Source organism: Talpa occidentalis, unplaced genomic scaffold (assembly GCF_014898055.3).
Source record: "Talpa occidentalis isolate TD23 unplaced genomic scaffold, MPIMG_talOcc4v2.1 talOcc4.8, whole genome shotgun sequence".
NCBI classification, from domain to species: Eukaryota; Metazoa; Chordata; class Mammalia; order Eulipotyphla; family Talpidae; genus Talpa; species Talpa occidentalis.
Window position 1 is genome coordinate 23017328 of NW_023605194.1, and position 10186 is coordinate 23027513.

The 10186-nt window shown below is 44.1% G+C and overlaps 1 protein-coding gene across 2 annotated transcripts; it reads left to right on the forward strand.

Moving 5' to 3' along the window:
• The first annotated feature begins 76 nt into the window (after nucleotides 1–76).
• EXOSC1 (exosome component 1) lies at nucleotides 77–9295 on the forward strand. Of its 2 annotated transcripts, XM_037496745.2 has the most exons (9): nucleotides 77–145; nucleotides 251–366; nucleotides 1612–1686; nucleotides 2541–2629; nucleotides 4008–4041; nucleotides 4799–4849; nucleotides 4975–5059; nucleotides 5377–5511; nucleotides 7137–9295. In XM_037496745.2, the coding sequence occupies exons 1-8, from the start codon at nucleotides 115–117 to the stop codon at nucleotides 5481–5483; spliced, it is 588 nt and encodes a 195-aa protein (XP_037352642.1). In that variant the 5' UTR covers nucleotides 77–114; the 3' UTR covers nucleotides 5484–5511; nucleotides 7137–9295. The 2 variants fall into 2 exon arrangements, with proteins under 2 accessions (XP_037352642.1, XP_037352641.1); XM_037496744.2 differs by lacking the exon at nucleotides 7137–9295 and having other exon boundaries at nucleotides 78–145; nucleotides 5377–7130.
• Nucleotides 9296–10186: the final 891 nt, after the last annotated feature.

Consider the following 10186-nt stretch of genomic DNA (forward strand, 5'->3'; position numbering starts at 1 on the left):
CGGTCACATGATAAAGCGCACCAATTGACGTGCTTCTTACTACGGCACGACTGCTGGATTTTAGCCAATGAGAAGTCGACTTCGTTTTCCGCGGGGCTCGGGACTGTGGCCGTCATGGCGCCGCCCGTGAGGTATTGTATCCCGGGTAAGTGAGCGTGCCCACAGCAAATCCTGGGTAGGGACAGAGGCAGGAAGACGGGATGGCCACAGCTTCTGGGGATCCGTAGCTGATCCTGCCTTTTTTCTGCAGGCGAACGTCTGTGCAACTTGGAGGAAGGCAGCCCCGGCAGCGGCACCTACACCAGGCACGGCTACATCTTTTCGTCGCTTGCTGGCTGCCTAATGAAGAGCAGCGAGAACGGCGCGGTACTGGGCGGCTCTCCCTCTCCTTTGCCCCTCCTTTCTCTTAAACTGGCTTTGATTTGGCGGTTCTTAGGCAGGGACACCGAGGACGCGTCTTTGGTGCCTCACCAGTAGAACAAGCTGATCTCTGTTTCTGCCAGCTGTGGTCCCCGCACTCAGCAACATAGACCAGTTGTTCTGCTCTGTTGCTGACACTCGGGGAAGGAAGTTGGGAAGAGCAGAGGGAACTGAATCCTGTGTTAAGTCTGCCACCTCTGTGGCCTCATCTTGGTCCACTTATCCACTGAAAGGTCGATGCAGGAGACCCGAGGCAGATGCAGGGGGCGAGAATGAGGAAGCCCACGTGAGGGTGAGAATGAGGGCCTGCTGGTACCATCAGAAAACAACTCTGTTCCTCGTCAAACCAGTTCCCCCACCTGCAAGCCCGGTCTCCCTCTCCCCAGCCTATAAAAACCTGCCTCCCCCTGACAATGGGCGCTACTTCACCAACCCCCAACCCCCACCCCCTTGGGTCCGTGAATCTCGCCCGGGAGCTTGAATTAAACTTAACCTGGCTCCTCTTTACTGCACCGAACCTTTCATCCACCTCACTCGCAGTCTAATCATACTGGCTTCTTTCACTGTCACTAACGCGCTAAGTTCTTTCCTGCCACACACACAGAGCTTTTATACATACGCCGTCTGTCTGGAACATGATCCTCTCCTCCTTAGCCTATTTTCATTCCTACCTGTCCTTCAGATAGCCTCTGTAGTATCTATCGCTTGCTCAAAAAAAGCAAGGAAGAGATAAATAGAAGACAAGACTCGAAAATATCAACATTCATCAACCACACCAAGGAGAAAATCCTACAAGTATTCCCTTTAAATAGAAGTAAACAGCCATGGCCGCTATTTACTTTTATTTGGAAATTCTAACCTATTCAATAAAATGAGTAACAGAAAGTAGTAAAACTTTGGAGGAGTCGTATTATCCATAATTATAAGCAATGTGGTTGTACACCAAAAAAGCATAGAACTAATTAGAAATGGTTAGATTATGTCTGCTAGTGGCATTCTTCCTGTGACCCCTTGGCTCTCCTTATTTCTAAAATATCCTAAGGCTTTCTGCTCTGAGCTGCAAATGCATTTATTCTACCTGCCCTTGTGACCTCAGCTGTAGATTCAGTGATTTCTGTTTTACTCTCAAGCTGCAAGTACCATTACCCAAAGTTTTGCCAGATTACCCATATTTTACTATTCTCTTTGCAGCTTCCTGTGGTGTCTGTGATGAGAGAAACAGAGTCCCAGTTACTGCCAGATGTGGGAGCTATTGTTACCTGTAAGGTAAGTTGGTCCTACTTGGGATACCCATCCAGTACTAAAAATCATGACTACGGTAGAACTGCACTGTCCAGTAGTAGCTACTAGCCACATGAGACCATTTAGATAGATTAAAGTTTAAAATTTACAGTCCTCAGTCCCACTAGCCATATTTCAAGTGTTCAGTAAGCACCTAGAGTTAGTAACTGCCCTGTTAGTCAAGACAGACAGTTTTTTCACTAGCTGGTTCCCTGAGTATGTAGTTTTACTGGTATCTGGGAAACTGTAATCTTCTGCAGAAAAGCAAAAACTTGCATATTCTAGCATTCATTTTAAATACAAAGTCTTGTAACAGACTTCAAAGACTTGAGGGAAGTACAAATTAAAGCTATACTAGTCAGTAACTGTGCTCCCTGCCCATCCCCCCACCAGGTTAAATTAGCTTGCAACTCTTAGTTTCTCTCTTTATTAATTGTTCCATCAGAAAATCTATGTGTAATTCTGAAAATAACTTGAAAGGCAGTGATCCAAATATTATGCAGTAGCTAAAATGTGGCCTTAAATTCTGCTACTTACACAAGCCTTTTAGTAAGATCTGTTAAAGGTCTACATTTGCTATAATGCTTGCCTATTTATGTTAGACTTCTGTATTTTTCAAAACAAAGCCTATAGCATATGATTTCATTTGATTCCCACAATAACTCTTGGATAGCCCTTATTCCACTTTACGTATATCATATATGCAGGGATACATAGGAGTTAACTTAAGTTCTTAGTAGATTTGCTTGGACTAAAATCCTAGTAATTTCTGGTTAATGTTGCCCATTTCTGTTGACGACTGCTAATTCTCTAATACTGCTCATTACTCCACTCCCCAGGTCTCTAGCATCAATTCACGCTTTGCCAAAGTACACATTCTATATGTGGGATCTACACCACTTAAGAACTCTTTCCGAGGAACTATCCGGTAAATATTCTTGTCTTCAAATTTGCCTCAGTGTGGGGAATGAAACTAGGATAGCACTGGAGACTGGAATTTTTGGGACAATTACAGATCCTACCCCTATCTGCTTGTCTCTATTTTGTGCTTTGATTCTCACCAGGTAGTGTCCAAAGAAAATGTGATATGAGTTAGGGCAAAAGGAGAACATTATTGAGATATAGGACTTAAAAATAAAGCAGAGGAAATAAATAAATAAATAAATAAATAAATAAAGCAGAGGGCCTCCCTGGTGGTGCAAGGGGTTAAACGCAACCTATGAAGCTGTCTGCAGCCACTGCAGCACGAGTTCGATCCCCAGCCAGGGAGCTACCCACATGGCACAGCAGACCTCTCCTGTCTCTCCCGCTGCTCTCCTCAGCAGTGTATTTCAGTAAATCTGCCTGTTCTGTTCCCCACTCTGTCTCTGGTGAATCCTCTCACCCCCCCCCAACTCTGGCCTGTACCCCAGTTCTTGTATGTATAAATAAATAAATCTTAAGAAAAATAAAATAAAATAAAGCAGAAAGAATTGAGCTTGGGTGGAGGTTAGTGATGCAGGATGATCATATCAAATAAATTAGTGTATTTCAGGAAATTCCTTTCTTTCTTTTTTTTTTTTTTATTTTTTTTAAGATTTATTTTTTTTAATTATTTATTTATTCAAGCACTGGTACAGTCAAGCGCGGGATGAGAGAATCACCAGAGCCAGAGCGGGAGCAGAGCAGAGAAGGACCGAAGTACACTGCTGGGGAGCAGCGGGCTTGCAGGAGAGTCTGCGCGCCATGTGGATCCTCTGGTGCGGGGAGCAGCCGGGGATCGAACCAGCACTGCAGAGGCTCGGGCAGCTCGAACCCAGCGCTCAACCTGCGCAACTGGAGGCCCTCCTTTCTTTCTTGAATCTTATGTACATTAAACCCAGGGATTGAAAGTCTTAAAAAGATAGTGAATAAAATACTAGATAGATAGATAGATTTTTTTTTTTTTTTTGGCTTTAAGTTATTTGAAGAGGGATAGTTTTTGCAAGGAGAGCTATTTCATTTCTGAAGTCCTTTCCCCTCCTCAGATTCTATGTGGTTCCAGAGCACGTGTCAAAGCACGCCTAAGACGGCAGAGTTTCTCATCCTTTCCTGCCAAATCTGATCTGCTCGTCTCTCTCATATGTGCTGTCACGCTGCATGTGTCATCTACAAATGGGAAATGGGGAAAGTAGCTTTCTCCTAGGGGGTGCTGCTCCTGCTCCCTAGGGCGGCAGCTGGGCCCCAACTGCTGCTAGTTCTCTCTGCTCTGGTAGCTCTTGGTCCGCTAAGCGTCTGCAGGATAATTCTTTTTCATGGAGAATTAATATTTCTGTTCTTTTTTACAGCAAGGAAGATGTTCGAGCTACTGAAAAAGACAAGGTAGTTGATTGACTCCTTCCCTCTCCCCCTCACCCCTCACTACGCCCCCCTTTTGTGGTTTTCAGTGGCTTTAAAAGGAGCTCCCAATCCTTGTAAATTATTCCAGTGAATTTCATAAATCTTTGTGAAGGTAGAATCCAAGGACATTTAAGGTGTTTCCTGCTGGAGAGTGCGGAACTCACCTCACTCTCCCTTTGCTCTCCATGTGAATTTTGTTCATTCTGGTGAGCAGGGGGAGGCTGGTTTTCTCTTTGCCTTTGAAGCCAGATATTTATTCATTGCTGTTCCCTCAGACTTATTCCGTACCTTCTCAGAACCACCTTTGTCCAAGTCCGAGTCTTGATAAGATTACTGAATTCAAAATCTTTCATTTGAAGCAATAAAAGTTGATGACTTCTGGGCCTCCCCGGTGATTGAGCGCTGGGTGCGAAGCTGCTCTGCGTTCGATCCCCGGCTGCTCCCGGACGGAGGAGGGTCCCACATGAGACCTCTCCTGAGTGTACTTCGGTCCTTCTGCCTGCTCTGCTCCCGCTCTGGCTCTGGTGAATTCTCTCGACTGTACCCAGTGCATGTTAAACAAAACAAGAGCAGAAACAATAAATAAAGCATGCCTCTATAAAAAAAAAAAAAAAAAAAGTTGATGACTTCTATCCTCTGGGATCAGAAAGTGGACTGTCTCTACCAGAGGATTCATGGTTTCATGTAGTCCTGACCTGATGTAGAGTTTTCCCCTGATACCCCTGTTTTTTCTTTACAGGTTGAAATTTATAAGAGTTTCCACCCAGGTGATATTGTCTTGGCCAAAGTGGTATCCTTTATTCCAGGCAGACTTGTGGTCCTTTGTCAAAAGAAGAAGTGAAAGTAAAGAAATAAGTGGCTATGGGAGGGAAGACTCATAAACCATCATTTTCCTTCACCAGTATCTGTCATTAGATCTCCCTCGGTGACGCACAGTCCAACTATCTTCTGACCACTGCCGAAAATGAGCTGGGGGTGGTGGTGGCCCACAGTGAGTCAGGTAAGTGGAGCCACCCCTCCACATGCTCACCTTTCCCTGGGAGCTATGGTTTGGGACTACTCCATCGTTTTCTAGTAATCTAGAAAGCAGTAGAGTATAGATTCTTAATACGGAGATTAGAACAGTTCTTCTTATGTAAATCTGGGGTAGGGGCAGGAGGGCTCACTGTATAACACAGTGAATGAACAAGATTTTTTCCTGACAAGGTGTGGTTCACTAGGAACCTTAGTGACACTTCATTCTTAGCCAGCAAAAAAGAGAAGGATCTCAGGCAAATATTTGGGGTCTCAGTTCTAACACCACCTTTTCCCTTCCAGGGGTCCAAATGGTTCCCATCAGCTGGTGTGAGATGCAGTGCCCTAGGACCCACACTAAGGAATTCAGGAAAGTGGCCCGGGTTCAACCTGAGTTCTTGCAGACCTAAGAAGCCACGTTATACCCCATGGAAGAGGGTAAGCTGTTTCCAGAGTACATGTATGAACATAACATCAAGATGCACTGTCTTTATTCAGACACCTGGGGTCGGCCTACAACCACCTCTAGAAAAATCTGCCAGAAACGTGCTCTTTATCTGGGACATTTTTCTTGTGAACCTTTTAGTAGGTTTCATTTTCATGATAAATTTCTCTTATGGAAGCACCAGCAAACAAACTCTTAAATGTTGGCAAGAGCCTATTCCTTCTGACAGTCTTAAAGATATGTTGTTTTTTGTATATTTTGGGTTTTTTTTTTTTGCTGTGACAAAGAAAACATTTACTAATTTTCTGGTTTCTGTTGTCTTGAGTAGGGAAACAAATCTAAATGGTGCCATAACATTTAAGGCAGGGACTTGCCTGGTGTCACCCATTAACTGACATATGTCACATGCTTGTTTGCTGGACAAAGCCTAATCTCCAGTCTTCTTTTTGTGTTTTTTTATTTTCTAATTACCTCTATTCACTTAGTGCTAACTATGTGCCAGATATTGGGTCAACACTTTATTTACTTTCTGTCATTTAGGGAGATTATGGTTTGGTGCGAACTGTAGGACATGTGATTGTGGTAGCATTCGGAGTTCTCAAAGTGATTCGGTAAATGTAGCATACTGAGAGAGTGGGTACGCCAAGAAATATTTGTTAAATCTGAATTGGAAAGAGGCACAAAACACTGACATGGGAGGTGGCCAGGAAAGGATTTGTGACAGGAGATAAAAGGAATTTTAAAGCACTTAATAAGTGAATATGTTCAAAACAGAGAAGCCCAAGCAATATACCAACACAGGAATGAACACATAAGTTTGAGGATGAGGAAGGGGTGATGGTTAAGCCTGGAAAGGTCCCAGAAGGAATGGAAGGAAAGATGAATCATGATATGTCACTTGAGATGTCATTCAAGGAGCCCATATTGACAGTGGCAGAGGGTGAGCTTTGGAGTCAACTCTGCTGGGTGTATGTCCTCTAGAGCAGGTCCAGTCTATTTTTGTTTTATTGAAAACAAGACACCTGGTGTCAGCCAGCAACAGCAACTTCTCCAGAAAAATCTGCCAGAAACAGCTCTGTAGGTGGAACATTTTTCTTGGCAAACCTTTCAGTGGGTTTCATTTTCGGGAGTGGTAAGTTTCTCTTTTGGAAGCACCAGCAGACCAGCAATTGTGGTAATTGTAGGTCCACTTGCAGTTGTAAGAAACTAAGCAAAGAAGTCCCTTGTACACTCTGCCCAGTTTCTCTCAATGGTGAAAATTTTTTTTTAATAGTTATTTTTTTATTTATACAATAGCTGGGGTACAGGCTAGAGGCATGGGAGGATGAGAGGATTCACCAGAGACAGAGCGGGGAGCAGAACAGGCAGACGGACCGAAAGCACTGCTGAGGAGAGCAGCGGGCGCAACAGGCGAGGTCTGCCGCACCATGTGGGAATCTCCCTGGCCAGCCGGGAATCAAACCTACGCTGCAGAGGCTGCAGACAGCTTCACAGCGCTGTGCTTAACCTGCTGTGCCACTGGGGAGGCCCTCAATGGTGACATTTTGCAAATTATCATATGCTTTAAGAATCAGGGTGTCAACTTTGATCTTGAGCAATTTCTTTCTTTTTCTTTAAGTCTGTTTGCTCATCTGAACAGTGTAACCTCAGGATTCTTGTGAGGAAGAAATGCATGAAAGCGCTCAGTGCCTGCTCCTCTTATTAAACTTGCATATCTGATTGCCTTGTATCAAGTGTCTATTAAATGTCAGGGTTTATATGAGACACTGTAGTTTGTTTAATCAATCTCCCTCTAGGATGAGTATTTTAAAACCTTACAACTATTAACCACTATTATTTTATTACTACTTTAAAGCTAATTTTTTTTTAAACAATCCTACAAAGAAAACCCTTATGCCATATATCTTTATGCGTGTCTATGATTAGCTTGCAAAATAGTTTCCGAGAAGTGGAATGCTGTATAAAAGACTATGTACATTTTAAATTTGTTTTCAGTTCTCCCTACTGCCTTGGCAGAAAGAGGCTACCAATTGATTGTCTCAGCAACAACATTAGCCAGTTTATTTATGTTATCCCTAAACTTCAGTGACCCTGGAAAGTAGCAATCATTTCTACATGCTTAGAGAAGTAAACTAAGGCTTACAAAAATGAACTTGCTCTTGGTCACACAGACGTCAAGTGGCAGAGCAGGATTCAAACCCAGTCTTCATGTAAAGCTCAGGCTCTTCTACTGTATCCTGGGGCTCTTTTTCCTGAGTATCCAACAGAGCCTTGCATGCAATTGGAGGCTTTCCAGACAGACAATGTCTGCTAATCACAAGTGTTCATTGGACACCATTCACTCAGTAAATATAAAATGAGCACATACTCAGTGCACCACTGTTCAGGATCAGGGAGGTAAAGCAGTGAAGGTGATAGAGCCCTTAGGGATCTGACATCCCCGCAGGAGAGACAGATACTAAGTACCATACAAAGAAATATTATAATTTAAGGCAGTAATTTTTAAAATCATCATAAAAAGCATTCAAAAAAACTGAGTGATAGCCTTCCCTGCTCAGCTGCAGGCCAGGCCTGATTTTTCTCACCCTTAACCCTTCTGCATTATAGTACAAGCTAGTTATATCTTCCCTACCAGCCTGAGCTTTGGTGGCAGGAGACTGTCTTTTCTATATTTGAATTTCCAGTACATGGTTTTGTGGCAATGAAAAGAAAATGCTCAGTAAAAATTTTGTTGCATGTACTCATAGCCAACTGAACAGCTATGCCCGGTGATACTAAGTGAAGGTGGTATTTGCTAATCTGAAATCCGTTTGCGAGATTAAGGAAGGAGGCTATTCTTTCTGTGCCCTGGAATAATGGTTCTCAGCCACGTAGGTGGACCTCAAATTGCCTATAGAACCTAAAAGAGAAAAAAGCAGAGCTGCTAGAATCTTATGGGATGAACCCAAAACAGATGTTTATTTCAGTGTCATGGATGAGTGATTCTGATGTGCCATCTTGGCTAAGTCTTAGAAGAGAGAAATAGCAGTTGTTGGCCTCCTACTGGTAATGGCAAATGATGCTGGCTTTCCGGGCCAAAGGCAACACAACACATTCCAGTCAGGACTCTTAACGTTGCAAGGAATGAAGACTGCCATAAGCCCAAGCTAGGTCAGGGCAGAGCACCATCAAACACAAGCTGAACGAGTCTGACTTGGGTAAAGAGCTCTTGATCAAACAAAATTACCAACTTTGGGTCTAAGATTTGGTGTAGGCTAAGTAAACTTATGTCCCACCAGGCTATTGGAGACTTCAATCAGTAGAGGTCTCCCTAGGGTTACTATGTAGATCAAATCAAAAAACTAACTTGAAAAACAACCTTTTTAAGTTTCTTAAATGTCTTTCAGTTTTAGAGTAAGGACCTTGATAAAACTGAACTAACACCCTTCACCTGTGCTCCAGTACTGAGTCGTCATCAGCCTTTGCCCAGTGTCCACATCTCTTTGGGCCAGTTTCCTCCTCTGTAAACTGGGGCACCATCCCTTTCACAAGTTGTCAGGACTGGAGATTATGTATGCAGTGTTCCTTAACTGCTGCAGAGCCTCCTAAGAACTTCCTAGATGGTGTTACTTGCTCCTGCAAGGTGAGAGGCATGACGGGCATTCTCTTACCTGGTGGGCTTTCAAAGGCCTTAGAGAGATGAAAAAAATGAGCAGTGCCCCTTCCCAACTGCTATTCTCCTACATCATCATTTTATGAGATTATAATTTTTTTTTTTAGAGGCATGTTTTATTTATTTATTTATTGTTCGTTTGTTTGGTTTTTGTTTATACATGCACTGGGTACAGTAAGAAGCACGGGAGGGTGAGAGAATTCACCAGAGCCAGAGCAGGGAGCAGAGCAGGCAGAAGGACTGAAGTACACTGCTGAGGGGAGCAGCGGGCGGCAGGAGAGGTCTGCGCGCCATGTGGGACCCTCCTCCGGTGGCCGGGGAGCAGCCGGGGATCGAACCGGCGCCGCAGAGGCCGCGGGCAGCTTCGCAACCCAGCGCTCAACCACTGCGCTACTGGGGAGGCCCGAGATTATAATTTTTTTTAAAGATTTATTTATTTATGCATACAGGAGCTGGGGTAAAGGCCAGAGATTGGGCGGGGCGGGTGTGTGAGAGGATTCACCAGAGGCAGAGCGGGGAACAGAACATGCAGTGGACCAAAATACATTGCTGAGGGGAGCAGCAGGCAAGACAGGAAAGCTCTGCCTTGCCATGTGGGATGCTCTCTGGCTGGCCGGAGATCGAACTTGTGCTGCAGAGGCTGCAGATTGCTTCATAGTAGGTACTTAACCCCTTGCGCCACCAGGGAGGCCCTGAGGTTATAATTTTTGAGGATGTTAAATTAGTTGACTGACAGGCTGAAAACTTTAAGGGGGTCATAAAGACTCAAGCTTACAAGTTAATAGAAAAGGATTAGTGTTTTAAAGAATCTGGTAAACAAATCTTACTCTCTGGAGCACATGTTGGAGTTTTAGAATCTGCATTTCCAGTCGAGGGGCTATTAGGTAAACAGCACCGCTGAGCAAGAACTACAGAGAGGGTAACGAGTGGAGCTCATCTGGGAAGACCTGCCACTCTCCTAGCTCCCAGCCCGAGGTAGGAAACCAAGATGACAGTTGTAAACTAGGTGTGTGAGA

Excerpts from the sequence above, each read along its gene's own strand:
- EXOSC1 (XM_037496745.2), top strand. The coding sequence starts at position 115 with ATGGCGCCGCCCGTGAGGTATTGTATCCCGG. Across the intron at positions 1,687-2,540 it reads GAGCTATTGTTACCTGTAAG|GTCTCTAGCATCAATTCACG; the intron begins GTAAGTTGGTCC and ends TCCACTCCCCAG. Across the intron at positions 4,850-4,974 it reads ATATTGTCTTGGCCAAAGTG|ATCTCCCTCGGTGACGCACA; the intron begins GTATCCTTTATT and ends ATCTGTCATTAG.